Genomic DNA, 14,029 nt, shown 5'->3' with positions numbered 1-14,029 from the left:
TTCATGCCCATCTGACCAGCCATTTGGCCATGATTGAATGACAGACAGACATTATGCCCATTATACTATGATTATTATTTTTATTATTATAATTATTATTATTATTTTTGTGTGTGTGTGTGTGCTCTATCACAGTCCTCCAATCGACTGGGTGGTATTTTATAGTGTGGGGTTCTGGGTTGCATCCTGCCTCCTTAGGAGTCCATCACTTTTCTTACAATGTGCGCCGTTTCTAGGATCACACACTTCTGCATGTGTCCTGGAGCTACTTCAGCCTCTAGTTTTTCTAGATTCCTTTTCAGGGATCTTGGGATCGTGGCTAGTGTTCCTATGATTATGGGTACAATTTCCACTGGCATATCCCATATCCTTCTTATTTCTATTTTCAGATCTTGATACTTATCCATTTTTTCCTCTCTTTCTCTTCAACTGTGGTGTCCCATGGTATTGCGACATCAATGAGTGATACCTTCTTGATTTTGTCAATCAACGTCACGTCTGGTCTATTTGCACGTATCACCCTATCTGTTCTGATACCATAGTCCCAGAGGATCTTTGCCTGATCGTTTTCTATCACTCCTTCAGGTTGGTGCTCGTACCACTTATTACTGCAAGGGAGCTGATGTTTCTTGCACAGGCTCCAGTGGAGGGCTTTTGCCACTGAACCATGCCTCTTTTTGTACTGGTTCTGTGCAAGTGCTGGACATTCGCTTGCTATGTGGTTTATGGTTTAATTTTCATACATTCAACTTCCCTGTCAGATATATACTTAGCTATAGACTCCGTCGTCCCCGACAGAAATTCAAATTTCGCGCCACTCGCTACAGGTAGGTCAGGTGATCTACCGCCCTGCCCTGGGTGGCAGGACTAGGAACCATTCCCGGTTTCTATCAGATTTTCTCTGTCGTCGGTGGTGTCAACATTGTTGTTACTACCTCCTGACTGGAATTCTTGTTTCAAGGCAATTGATCTTCTTTCGGCTGATTATTTTGGTGATGTACCTGGATCGTTGTTTTGGCATTCGCTACCGTGGACTGGATTTGGACGCTTTTGGTTTTTTCTTAAGAATGTCTGACTCGAGTGTTGGTGTGAGAGTGTGTGTGAATGTAGGCTGCAAGGTGAGAGGATACCGAAGGCTTCAGTTGATCCTCACACTGTATGCCGACGTTGTAGAGGAGTTGATTGTTCTTTGGCTAATACCTGTAATGAGTGTGAAAGGTTGAGTGCTGAGGAATGGAAGACTCTAACTTCTTACTTGAAGAAGTTAGAGAGGGATAGAGTAAGAAGGGCTGCTTCTAAGGATGTAAGTAGTGCAAAGCCTTTATCTAGTTCTGTTACTTCTTCCCATCATAATGATTCTCCCTCTTTATCAGGGCATTCACAGGTTGCTATTCCTTCAGATTCTGCTTCAGAGATCGCAGATCTGAAGGCTACCCTTCAAAAGATGCAAACCAAAATGGCGGCTTTGGAAGGTAAGAGCAGTGCTTTTGATGTGTTAAGTGAAGTGAGTGCCCCCAGTGTTGTGGAGGGGGCGTCTAACCGGCTCTGCGACGCTCCCAGGCCTAGACCTCTTCCAAGCTCCCTGGCCCAGAGGAGAAGGAAAGTCGAAAGCCTTACGGAGGTTGTGGAGAATCCCCACCGGTCAGGCGTCCCTTCAGCAGGCTCTGTAACGCCACAGACTGCTAAGGACTGCCTTAGAAAAAGCGTCCTCTGCGAATGCTTCTCTTCGTCAGGATCCCCTTCACCTAAACGAGGGTGGAAGGATTCGGAGCTTTCCAGACCTTTGAAAAGGAACTGGAAAGAGCCTTCTTTCGACTCTAGCCCCGAGCGCTTCTCTGAAGAAGAAGCTCCCTCGGTGATCAAGAGGGCTAGGAACGAGTTTGCTTCTCCCTGTTCCGACAGACATTGTCAAACTCCTTCTAGATCTCCCTCTCCTCCTGTTGAAGAAGACAAAGGAGAGGCTGCGAAGAAGATCCTGTTTAACGTTCAGGAGCAGTTAGCCTCTTTGGTAGGAGTTCTTTCAAAAGATCCTCCTCGCAGAAAGGACATCAGGCTTCCTGTTAAAAGTACTAGACACCGATCTCCTGCCAGGCGTAGCGAAGCTCGGTTCAGGATAGAGGAAGTTTATGTAGAAGCGCCTGCCAGGCGCGTGGCGCCAGCCAGGCGCCAGGCTTCACCTGAGAGTGACCCTCCTGCTTATAGAGATGAATCGGATGAAGCTCCGGATTTCCACAGGCGCGAGGAGTCATTCAGGTGCGAGGCGCCAGCCAGGCGCGAGGATCCAGCCAGGCGCGAGGCGCCAGCCAGCCACGTAGAACCTAGACAAAATTCTTCTGGGTGGGGACTTAGGAAATCTCTTAGTCCCTCTCCTGTTAGGAGTATTTCGCCTTCAGAGAAAGACTTTAGGGAAGAGCCTTCGGATAACAAGGTTTGTTCTCCTTCTGACCCTTTTGAACAAGAGGAAGGTTCAGAAGATGAGGCTCCCAATAGAGAAGGGCTGTCAAATTATAAAGTTTAGACAGCTCTCCTTTTGCAAGAATACGGAGATTCTTTAACCCCAGCCGCTCCTCCTCCTCGCTCGCTCTTTTCGAGTGCGAAAGCGCTGAAGTCTTCGTCTTTCCTCAAGATGAGACCAGCCATCTCTATGAAGAGAGCTCTCCAGTCTCTCGATTCTTTGATGAAGACAAAGAAGGAGCTGGTGAGGACTGTGTTCTGTATGCCTCCCGCTAGACTTACAGGCAGAAGGGCCATATGGTACGAGACAGGAGAGAATATGGGACTCTCTCTTCCTGCTTCGGCAGAAGCGGACTTCTCGAGCCTGGTTGATTCATTGAGAAGGCATGGCCTGAACTCTGCTCGTGCGACATGGGGCCTTTCAGAATTGGATCATCTCCTCAAGGGACTCTTCCATGTCTTGGAAGTGTTCAATTTCCTGGATTGGTCCCTTGGGGTGATGGCCAAAAAGACCCATGACGCAGAGGGCCTAAACCCAGAAGTTTTGCTTTGCATCTTAGCTTGCATTGACAAAGCAGTTCAGGATGGTTCGGGAGAAGTCTCCTCTCTCTTTGGAGCGGGACTGTTAAAGAAGAGAGCAGTGTTCAGTTCATTTCTGACGAAAGCCGTGTCTCACTCACAGAGAGCAGCCTTACTTTTCGCTCCTTTGTCAGACTACTTGTTCCCTTCTCAGTTAGTGAAGGACATTTCGCATTCACTAACTGAGAAGGCGACCCAGGATCTTCTCCTTCAATCTTCTAGGAAGAGTAGACCTGTAGTCGTGGGAGAAAAGAAAGTGGCTTGTATGACTCGACAGCCCTTTCGAGGAGGCCCTCCTTCTAGAGCTCCCTCAAAAAGAAAAGCTTCAGAGAAGAGAGGAAGAGCCTCCTTCCGACCCTTTAAAAGGGGTAAGTGATATGAGAAGCCTCCAAACACCAGTAGGTGCCAGGCTACAGGGATTTGCGGAAGCCTGGGCACGTATAGAAGCCGACACCTGGTCGCTTTCAGTGATCAAGAAGGGCTATTACATCCCCTTCGAGGACAGTCCTCCCCTGACTTCAACTCCGCGGGAACTGTCCTCCAGATACAAGGACCCTGTTCTGAGGGATACTCTTCGGCAAATGGCAGAACAGGTGTGGGACAAAAGAGCTATAGAACTAGTACTGGATCACAACTCCCCGGGGTTTTACAATCACCTTTTTCTAGTCGCAAAGGCTTCGGGGGGCTGGAGACCAGTTCTAGACGTAAGCGCACTGAACAAATCTGTAATGAAAGAGAAGTTCAGTATGGAGACACTGCTTCAGTCTTGCAGCTTCTTGCCAAGGAGATTGGATGGTATCTCTAGATCTCCAGGATACCTATTTCCACGTCCCGATTCATCCTTCGTCGAAGAAGTACCTTCGTTTCATGATGGAGGGAAGGATTTATAAGTTCAGAGCCTTGTGTTTCGGCCTGTCCACAGCTCCTCAAGTTTTCACGACCTTGATGAAGAATGTGGCGAGATGGCTTCACCTAAAGGGTATCAATATCTCTCTCTACCTAGACGACTGGCTCATCAGAGCCAGATCAGAGAGACAGTGTTTGGAGGACCTTACTTTGACCCTAGACCTGATAAAGTCTCTGGGATTGCTCGTAAACCTCGAGAAATCGCAACTGATCCCCAGCCAGAACATGGTCTATCTGGGGATTCAGATTCAGTTCGGCGAGGGAATGGTTGAGCCTTCTAGGGACCCTTTCCTTGCTGGAACAGTTCTTTCCTCTAGGAAGACTTCATCTTCGTCCTCTTCAGTTCTTTCTAAAAAGAATGTGGAACTGGAAAACAGGACTACTCTCAGACTTGTTTCCCATTCCGTTAGAGATAAAACATCACTTGGAATGGTGGTTACCCCCATTACAGGAAAACAGAGGGATATCCCTGGAAATTCGGAACCCAAGCCTAGTGTTGTTTTCCGACGCGTCGGACACGGGTTGGGGAGCAACCTTGGGGCCGAGAGAAGTGTCAGGCACCTGGAGAGCAGATCAGGTGTCTTGGCACATCAACTGCAAAGAGCTCTTAGCTGTTCACCTGGCTCTAAAGAGCTTCGAGCCTATAGTCAGAAACGGAGTAGTCCAGGTAAACTCGGACAACACCAGCGCTCTGGCTTATATTGGGAATCAAGGAGGGACGCACTCGTTCTTCCTCTACGAGCTGGCAAGAGACCTTCTCGTATGGGCATTTCAAAGGAACATCTCCCTCTTGACAAGATTTGTTCAGGGAGAGAGGAACGTGAGAGCGGACAGGCTGAGCAGGAGGAACCAGGTCCTTCACACAGAATGGACCCTCCACTCAGAAGTGTGTCAGAGTCTCTGGTCTCTTTGGGGGAAACCTCATGTAGACCTGTTCGCCACATTCCTCTCCAAGAGAATAGAAGTCTTTTGCTCGGTGGTAGAAGACCCCAGAGCATTAGCAGTAGACGCCTTCCTACTAGACTGGTCGAACCTAGAGGTTTACGCATTTCCCCCATTCAAGATTCTGGGGCAAGTACTCAGAAAGTTTGTGGCCTCGAAGGGGACGAAAATGACACTGATAGCCCCTTTTTGGCCAGCGCACGATTGGTTCACAGAGGTAGTGGAGTGGACGGTGGACTTCCCCAGATCCCTTCCAAGAAGGACGGATTTGCTCAAACAACCCCACTTCGAGAGGTATCATCAAAACCTCCCCGCTCTCGCTCTGACTGCCTTTCGACTATTGAAAGACTTGTCAGAGCGAGGGGCTTTTCTCGCAAGGCTGCAAGCGCAATCGCTAGAGCCCGCAGATCTTCTACAATGCGAGTATATCAATCAAAGTGGGAGGTGTTTAGAAGATGGTGTAGGTCGAAGAAGCTGTCCTCCTCCAGTACCTCTGTGACCGAAATTGCTGATTTCCTTCTGTTCCTGAGGGAGGAATCACACCTTTTTGTATCGACCATAAAGGGATACAGGAGTATGCTTTCGGCCGTATTCAGGAATAGAGGCTTAGATCTTGCAGACAATAAGGATCTGCACGATCTAATTAGGTCCTTTGAGACTTCAAAGTCTAAGGAACCAAGTCCTCCTAGTTGGAATCTAGACGTAGTCCTAAAATTTTTGACTTCGAAAAGGTTCGAACCTCCCCATCTTGCCTCTTTTCAAGATGTCACAAGAAAGTGTTTGTTTCTTTTGTCTCTCGCAACAGCCAAAAGAGTTAGTGAACTGCACTCCCTAGATGCTAGGGTGGGTTTTAAAGGAGACTCAGCCATCTGTTCGTTTAAGGCGCTGTTTCTAGTGAAGAACGAAAATCCTTCGAAACCCTGGCCCAGGAGCTTCGAAGTAAAAGGCTTGTCCAACCTGGTAGGTAGAGAGACAGAAAGGTCTCTTTGCCCGGTGAGAGCACTAAAGTTCTACCTGGATAAGAAGAAGCAGATGGGAGGTTCTAAACAAGGTCTATGGTGCTCCGTGAAAGATCCAGCAAGACCTATGTCTAAGAATGCTTTACCTTCTTTGTTAGAAGCGTCATAACAGAGGCACTTAAGATCTGTCCTTTAAACGTTTGAGAGTAAGAGCTCATGAAGTTAGAGCAGTCGCGACGTCTCTCTCTTTTCAAAGGAATATGTCGCTAAAGAATATCTTGGAAGCGACTTATTGGTGGTGCAATTCGGTCTTTGCATCTCACTATTTGAAAGACGTTCGTGTGACTTATGAGAAATGTTTTTCTCTAGGTCCGTTTGTGTCAGCGGATACGATCCTGGGTATGGGAGCAAGCACCGATCCTTAATTATTCATGCGTACCTTCTAGTTAGATATGTTCTTGACTTCCTGCTGGCAAGAATGCTAGATGTCGCACAGGCGGCCATTCACTATTGCTCAGTAAGGAACTCTTGTGATATCTTCTTAGAAGAGTATAAAATTTTTTTTGAAATTACTGTGTTCGTGTTTACTGTGTTATTCGAGTTCTGGTTGTTTGTGAAGAGTTGGGGGATAACTCTTAACAATCTTTAGTACTAACATGATGGTTAGGATCAGGTGATCAGGATCGGTTGTGTGCTCCTTTATAAGGTGTGTTGTCATATAAGTGGATCAGCACCCATTGACAAATACCAGTTAGGCTCTGCCGAGTAAGTGGATAAGACCTCATCGGCAGACCCACAAGAACTCTTGGCCATAGATCAAATATCTCACTAAGGCTCTTGAGGTGATGCAGACTCCTGGGCAGCAGCCATGAAGTCTTCCGCCTATCAGGTAGGAACCAAGGTCTATGAATACCTACAACATATGTTGTTTACCTGTCTATTTCAGTAGTTAGCTGTCTCTTACCCTCCACCAAAGGGTGCCAATCAGCTAAGTATATATCTGACAGGGAAGTTGAATGTATGAAAATGATATTGTTATGATAAAATAAAGTTTCATACATACTTACCTGCCAGATATATGCGATTAATGGCCCACCCAGCCTCCCCGCAGGAGACAGGTGGAAGAGAGAAAATCTGATAGAAAACGGGAATGGTTCCTAGTCCTGCCACCCAGGGCAGGGCGGTAGAACACCTGACCTACCTGTAGCGAGTGGCGCGAAATTTGAATTTCTGTCGGGGACGACGGAGTCTATAGCTAAGTATATATCTGCCAGGTAAGTATGTATGAAACTATTGTATCATAACAATATCATTTTTCGTATTGCACTTCCTACATATGGGAGAGATGTTATTTCCGTCTATCGTTCTTTGAACATATCTGGTTCTTAGGGCCTGATCTTGTGCAGCTGTTATCATTCCCTCAGTTTCCTTCTTTAACTCTCCCCTCTGTAGCCATTGCCATGTGTCATCGCTGGCTAGTTCTTTAGTCTGTCTCATGTATTGTCCGTGCATTGGTTTGTTGTGCCAGTCCTCTGTTCTGTTTGTCATTGTCCTGTCTCTGTATATTTGTGGGTCTTCGTCTACTTTTATTAGTCCTTCTTCCCATGCACTCTTTTGCCACTCGTCTTCACTGGTTTTCAGATATTGGCCAAGTGCTCTGTTCTCGATGTTGACGCAGTCCTCTATACTTAGTAGTCCTCTCCCTCCTTCCTTTCGTGTTTTGCATAGTCTGTCCGTATTTGCTCTTTGTTGTAGTGCTTTGTGTATTGTCATATGTTTCCTGGTTTTCTGATCTATGCTGCGGAGTTCTGCCTTCGTCCATTCCACTATTCCTGCGCTGTATCTGATTACTGGCACTGCCCATGTGTTTATGGCTTTTATCATATTTCTGGCATTGAGTTTTGACTTGAGTATCGCCTTGAGTCTCTGCATATATTCTTTCCTGATCGTGTCCCTCATCTCTTAGTGTTTTATATCCCCTCTTTCCATTATTCCCAGGTATTTGTATCCAATCTCATCTATGTGTTTGATGTTGCTCCCATCTGGTAGCTTTATCCCTTCAGTTCTTGTTACTTTGCCCTTTTGTATGTTGACTAAGGCGCATTTTTCTATTCTAAACTCCATCCTGATGTCCCCAGATACAATCCTTACAGTCTGGATTAGGGTATCTATTTCCTTGATGCTCTTACCATACAGCTTGATGTCGTCCATGAACATCAGATGGTTAATTCTGTTGCCTCTTTTCTTGAGTTGGTACCCAGCATCCATCTTCTGTAGTACTTTTGTCATGGGAATCATGGCTACTACGAAGAGTGGTGGGGACAGTGAGTCTCCCTGGAAGATCCCTCTCCTGATATTAACCTCTGCTAGTCTTATTCCAGAGCTTGTAAGTATTGTATTCCAGTTGCACATTGTATTTTTGAGGAAGCTGATGGTTTTTTCCTCTGCCCCATATATTTTCAGGCATTCTATTAGCCATGTGTGTGGTATCATGTCAAAGGCTTTCTTATAGTCTATCCATGCCATGCTTAGGTTGGTTTTCCTTCTCCTACTATTCTTCATTACCATTTTGTCTATCAGGAGCTGGTCTTTTGTGCCCCTACACTTCCTTCTGCAGCCTTTCTGTTGGTGGGGGATGGTGTTTGTCTCCTCTAGGTAGTTGTATAGCCTTTCACTGATGATACCTGTTAGTAACTTCCACATTACTGGTAGGCAGGTGATAGGCCTGTAGTTACTGGGTATATTTCCCTTACTCTTGTCTTTTTGTACTAAGGATGTCCTCCCTGTGGTCAACCATTTGGGTGCATGGTGATTTGAGATACAATACTGGAGTTGTTCTGCTATTCGTGGGTGTAGGGCCTTGAAGTTTTTGAGCCAGTATCCATGGACTTCATCGGGACCTGGGGGATTTCCAGTTTGGCATTTTCTTTAGTTTCTGACTGTCTGTCGTGATCTTTAAATCTTTGTTTTATTCTCCCTGTTTCTTCTTCCTTGACTTCCTGGAGCCATGTTGCATGTTTGTTGTGTGATACCGGATTGCTCCATATGGGTTCCCAGAGTCTCTTACTTGGTTCGGCTTCAGGAATTTCTTGGTGGTGGTCTTCCCCTCTTAGTTGGTTGTATAGTCTTTTCTGGTTGGATCCGAATAGTTTGTTCTGTTGGTATCCCTTATTCCTGTTCATGTACCGTTGGATCTTATGTGCTTTGGCCTTAAGCCTCTTGTTTTCATCTTCTATTGTGTTGTTTAGTCCCTCTCTTGTACTTTGTATTTCTCGTTGAGTTCCTCCCTTGTTTTCTTGCTTCTTAGCCTTTTATCTGTCATCTCTTTCAGTTTTACTCAAGTCATCTCATCACCATGATTTGCTTTTCCAGGCGCCTTTTCCAAGGAGGTTGCTGTTTTGGTTTCTGTTGGGTTGGTTGTGCTGGTGGTGTTGGTATCCCCATCAGTTCTGCTACTAATCTTGCTCCTGCATATGCCAAGTTATTTGTTTCTGTGATACTGGTGGTGTGTATTATGCCCATTATTTCATTGACCTCACTTGTTTTCTCCCTTAATTTCTTGGTGTTGTAGGCTTTCATGGAGGGGATCTTTGTTCTCGCTGTATCTTGCTCCATCCATTGTCTAATCTTTTCTACCCATTCCATCCTCTCTGTTACTTCGTTGGTGTTTCTTCGTGTGTCGTTGTTTGATACCTCATCATCCCTGTCGTCTTCTGTGGCATCGTCTCTCAGTTCGTCTTCGTGTAATTGGTTGTCAGGTGACATTTCCCTTTCCAGTTCTTCTCTTTCTGTTGGGGAGAGCCAGTTCTTTTTCTTTATGTTCCTTACTTGGTCTGCCAGCCTCTGCTCTGTTTAGGGGGTGTTATTCCTCTTATTCCAGATGTTGACCAACCTCCTTCTATATCCTCTCTCCGTCGGGTTGCTTCTGATGTAGCATCTCCATATTTCCTTATTTTCTTCTCTTGTCCATTTCTTCCTTTGGTTTGCTTCTGTAGCTCCAATCTCAGGCTGTTGGTTACTGTCGTTGTGGTGGTCAGTTGCTGGATGACGACCTCCAAGTACCTGACCGTCTTCCCCTTCAATTGGGTTGAATACCTGGCTGCCGGACGAAGCTCCTCTGTTGCCAGAGGTTCCGTTTACGTCGTTGTCGTTTATTCCTTCATTTCTTTCCATCATTGCTGAGTTTTGCTATTTAACCCATAGCAGGACCCTACCCCATCAGGGATAGGTACTCAGTTAGAGCTGAGTAGACTGAGGAAATTATGGTAAAGATCCTTTCCCAAGGAATCAACGCCGAGGAGAGCGGTCACCCATCCAGCAACTGACCAGCCCCAATGTTTATTATTATTATTATTATTTCTTTTTTTCTTACTCTACCACTAAGAAGAAACACACAAATTTGCAAAATCAGTAGCTCTATAGATGATAGAAGTATTACACAAAATCCTCTTAAGTGCATCCTGGTTGTGTCATAACTGTGGTGCTGGCTGCTTGAATTGTCATCTGTAAACCTCATTCTTGGGCTTCAGTTCTGCCTTAACCCAGTAATTTCATGTCACCACCTTCTCTTTATTTCTGTGTTTATCTTCCACAGGCATATCTGTTGACCAGATAAGGGCAGAAAATATTTAAAATTCCTTGGAGGGTTTTGATACTTTTGTCTTTCCCCAATTCATCTTTCTGTGAATAATATACACTACATATTGGTTTTATAAGTTTTCATTTGACAACACATTTTACTTGTGTTATACTTATAATTGATGATGAATTCCAGGTACAGCTCATTGTGCAAACATGTATCCTGCATCTACTACAGACCCTCCACAACTAACTCAAGCAAGAGAGAAAATATTTAGTCTTCTTCAAAAATGGTTGAAGGATTAATGCTATGTTCAAGAATCTCGGTATAGAATTAGGTAAATACTAGTTGTTGTAATTTCTGAGTTTGCCACAATTTTAGGCATTTGTTGAACATTTGTAACTAAAAGTATATTGTTTCATCAAGTGTGTTTTTAGTAAGGAATTTTAGTAATTTAAAAGTTGTATATAGAGTGAAGTACAGTAACATCATCCTTGATTGGACAGTGGCTAATTGTTACGCATTTAAGGTGTAATCTTTATTCAGGATTTGTTATGTGGTGAATATGTCTTGGAATTCAGATGGTGAAAAATTCAACATCAACCTTTCCTTTGTGGTGATTTGAATGAGTCAGATATCAGCAGTAGACTTCTTAAATCTTTTCTTATATTATAGAAGTAACCTGTTTTGTACAGTTCTTGAATTGTTATTCAAGACTCGAGCTTCTGTCATGTAGAGTGATAGTGGAAGTGTTTTAGTTGTCCTCTTATATATGCTGGTATTTTTCAAATTGGCACCGTGTAGTCTTAATCTGAACCAAGGTTTTAACCATTCCTATTTCAATGTTTACATTTTGACTGGATATTTTAGATTTCTCTGCTAATGTGTAAAGAAACTTTGTGATTTTATGCAAACATGGATTATCTTAAGCTAATCTCACATAGAAATGGTTGAAAAGTTCTGCTATGTTTAGGAATCGGAGTAAGTTTTATGATTACTAAATCATTGTTTGTTTTTAAATGTTAGAATAGTTTTGAGGCATTTTGTTGGACTAGTTTTTAAGATTAGCTATTCACAAGCATTGTTTCAATTACAAGGGAGTTTAAGGTATCTGGGGAGTACTGTGTTAGTCTTATGACTCATTTCTAAGCAACACTATACTTGAGTAAATACTATAACAGTCTCACTGTGGAATAGTTTGAAAAATTGCTAATTAGTTTCTCAGACATATTTTACTAGATCTAGCTAATTAGCTTCTCAGACATTTTTGACTAGATCATTCTTATTTGAAATTGTACTGATGAGAAACACAAAGTGTAATGTTTTAGTTGTAAAGATATAATTTTAATGAGGTAACTGCAACTTGCATGCTATGCAGACAAGAAAATGTCAGTATGTAATCCTTAGGGTTGTGTTTATAATGAAGTAACCACAGCCTGGTATATTTTATTTTTCATTTTAAAGTGTTTATGCAATGTGTTGGACTGTCTTGTGATAACTACTGGGTGACACACTATCATCATTTCTTGAGTGTTCTGAGTAAAAGGAATAAGGCATTATGAAAATAAAACACTTCTTTTGTACTTTAGCCTGGTCTCTAGGTATTTGGTGTATTTTTTAAATATATAAAGACTGTTTTGGTGGGCATAACTTTGTGCTAGTGCTAGCCAAGTTGTGATGGAACAAGAAAAACACCGAGGCTTAATTCCAGAAAAAAACAGATAGTGGAAGTAAGAAAAAACATGTAGGGCTTTATTAACTTGGGAACCCAATGACTTGTGGTCTTTCAGCCTTCCCTGAGTATTGAGAAGGTTTTGTCTTGTAATGAGAAAGGGAGAGAAGTAGTTACTGTATTTTCTGTCAAAGGTGGTCTGACCTCAAAAATGCACCCCAATTTTGACACAAAATAAAAAATAAATAAAGTAGATAAGCAAAACATCCTTTATTATATTTTGTTTTAACATAAAAGCAATGTACATAATTTGCACATTCATATCTGTAACATGATTGAGTGATGAGACAAATGGAGATCTTACCATTTGTTGTGATGAATGTGATTGAGGGCACTTTAACACTTAAAGAGGTGAAAAACAATAATACTGTATTTTGTAAATGCATTTATTCTGTTCTTCATATATTCAGTAATATACAGCTTATGATTGTAGTTATGAGTAAGTCTTCCTTTCATTAGTATTGGCTAGACCAAGAAAGAGGTGTCCAAGAACAATTTGTTTTTGGCTGTCCAGCAAGGAGGCTGGTTGCACAGCTTGGGCAAGAACTCATGAAGTCAAGAGTACATTGTGCCAGACCTCTTTCACCTTTTTTTACCTTTGGGATGTTGCTCGCAAGGACACATTCTCCTTGGGTCCTGTGGAGGCTGCTCAAGTTCTGTAGCAAACCTAGCTCTCCTAATGGGACAGGTTGCATCTTGAGTAAGGTATTCAGTTATCGAGAGAGAGTTGCATGAATGACTGGTCTCCCTCCTTTCTTGTAAGGTAGAGAGTCAGTATGTTAAGCTGTGTACTAGTTGGGTGTACGTGGAATCCAGGTAAACTGTATGACCGAGCACCAGTCCTCAGTGTTCTTGTTTCGATTCGAACGGATGCAGGTCCCCCTTCTCTCTCGACAAGAGGAGAAGAGAACAGACAATAAAACAAATTTGTAGATCTTATTAGCCTGTTTTATTGTCTCCAGCATTGTTTTGTGGGTTTTAACAGCCTGAAGTGAATGCGTTTTCATACCCATTACTTAATGGCCTGGAAGTCATGTAGCTGCACATCACATTATATGCATCATGCTAAATAGAGCGGCAGCCTGGACCATTGAGATACAACGAACGAGATACCGACCGTAACCCCTACTGGTATTTAGGAGTAGACTTGTAAGCTGTGAAACTGACCGTCTGCCAAAAATATAAGGGTGGCATACTTAACAAGCACCACTAATTGCTTGTTAGATTTTGGGTCTAGATCCAATATATGAGATACCAGATGAAACTAATATATAATATATCTGCAGACTCTACTGATTATAGAATGATCAGTGACAGACATTTGGTGGGTGGGTTCCCCCAGACAGACACACTGAAAAGGGGGGGGGGGGGCAGTTAATTGGATCTAGATCCAACTTAGGAGATACCAAGTAAAATTTGTACTACAATAGCACTGCACATTCTAGAATACTGTGTTGGTAATGACAGACATTTTAGTGGGTGGTTACCCCTTGACAGATGCTCCACAACGAGTGGGGAGGGGAAGACAGGATCTGCATCCAACATTGGAGATACCAAGTAAAATTTGTACTACAATTGCACTGCACATCCTAGAATGCTTTAGTGGTAATAACCAGGGTGAACCAGATTTTGAACATTGAAATAAGGGACACCTAAATTGATATATACAGTATATATATATATATATATATATATATATATATATATATATATATATAAAATGTATACATATATATATATAATATATATATATATATATATATATATATATATATATATATATATATATATATATATATATATATATATATACATATATATATACATATATATATATATATTATATATATATATATATATATATATATATATATATAT

The 14,029-nt window shown here is 42.8% G+C and overlaps 1 protein-coding gene across 1 annotated transcript in view; it reads left to right on the top strand.

Moving 5' to 3' along the window:
- Positions 1–13,090, top strand: part of LOC135203127 (putative serine protease K12H4.7) — a 232,294-nt gene extending 219,204 nt beyond the window's left edge. The window contains exon 10 of the mRNA XM_064232771.1: positions 10,615–13,090. Coding sequence (XP_064088841.1) covers positions 10,615–10,724 — 110 coding nt within the window. The 3' untranslated portion in view covers positions 10,725–13,090. The remainder of the gene's footprint in view (positions 1–10,614) is intronic.
- The last annotated feature ends 939 nt before the right edge of the window (positions 13,091–14,029 follow it).

This window comes from Macrobrachium nipponense, chromosome 33, assembly GCF_015104395.2.
Source record: "Macrobrachium nipponense isolate FS-2020 chromosome 33, ASM1510439v2, whole genome shotgun sequence".
NCBI classification, from domain to species: domain Eukaryota; kingdom Metazoa; phylum Arthropoda; class Malacostraca; order Decapoda; family Palaemonidae; genus Macrobrachium; species Macrobrachium nipponense.
The sequence above is the reverse complement of the archived record's forward strand: the minus strand, read 5'-3'. Positions and strand labels throughout refer to the sequence as shown.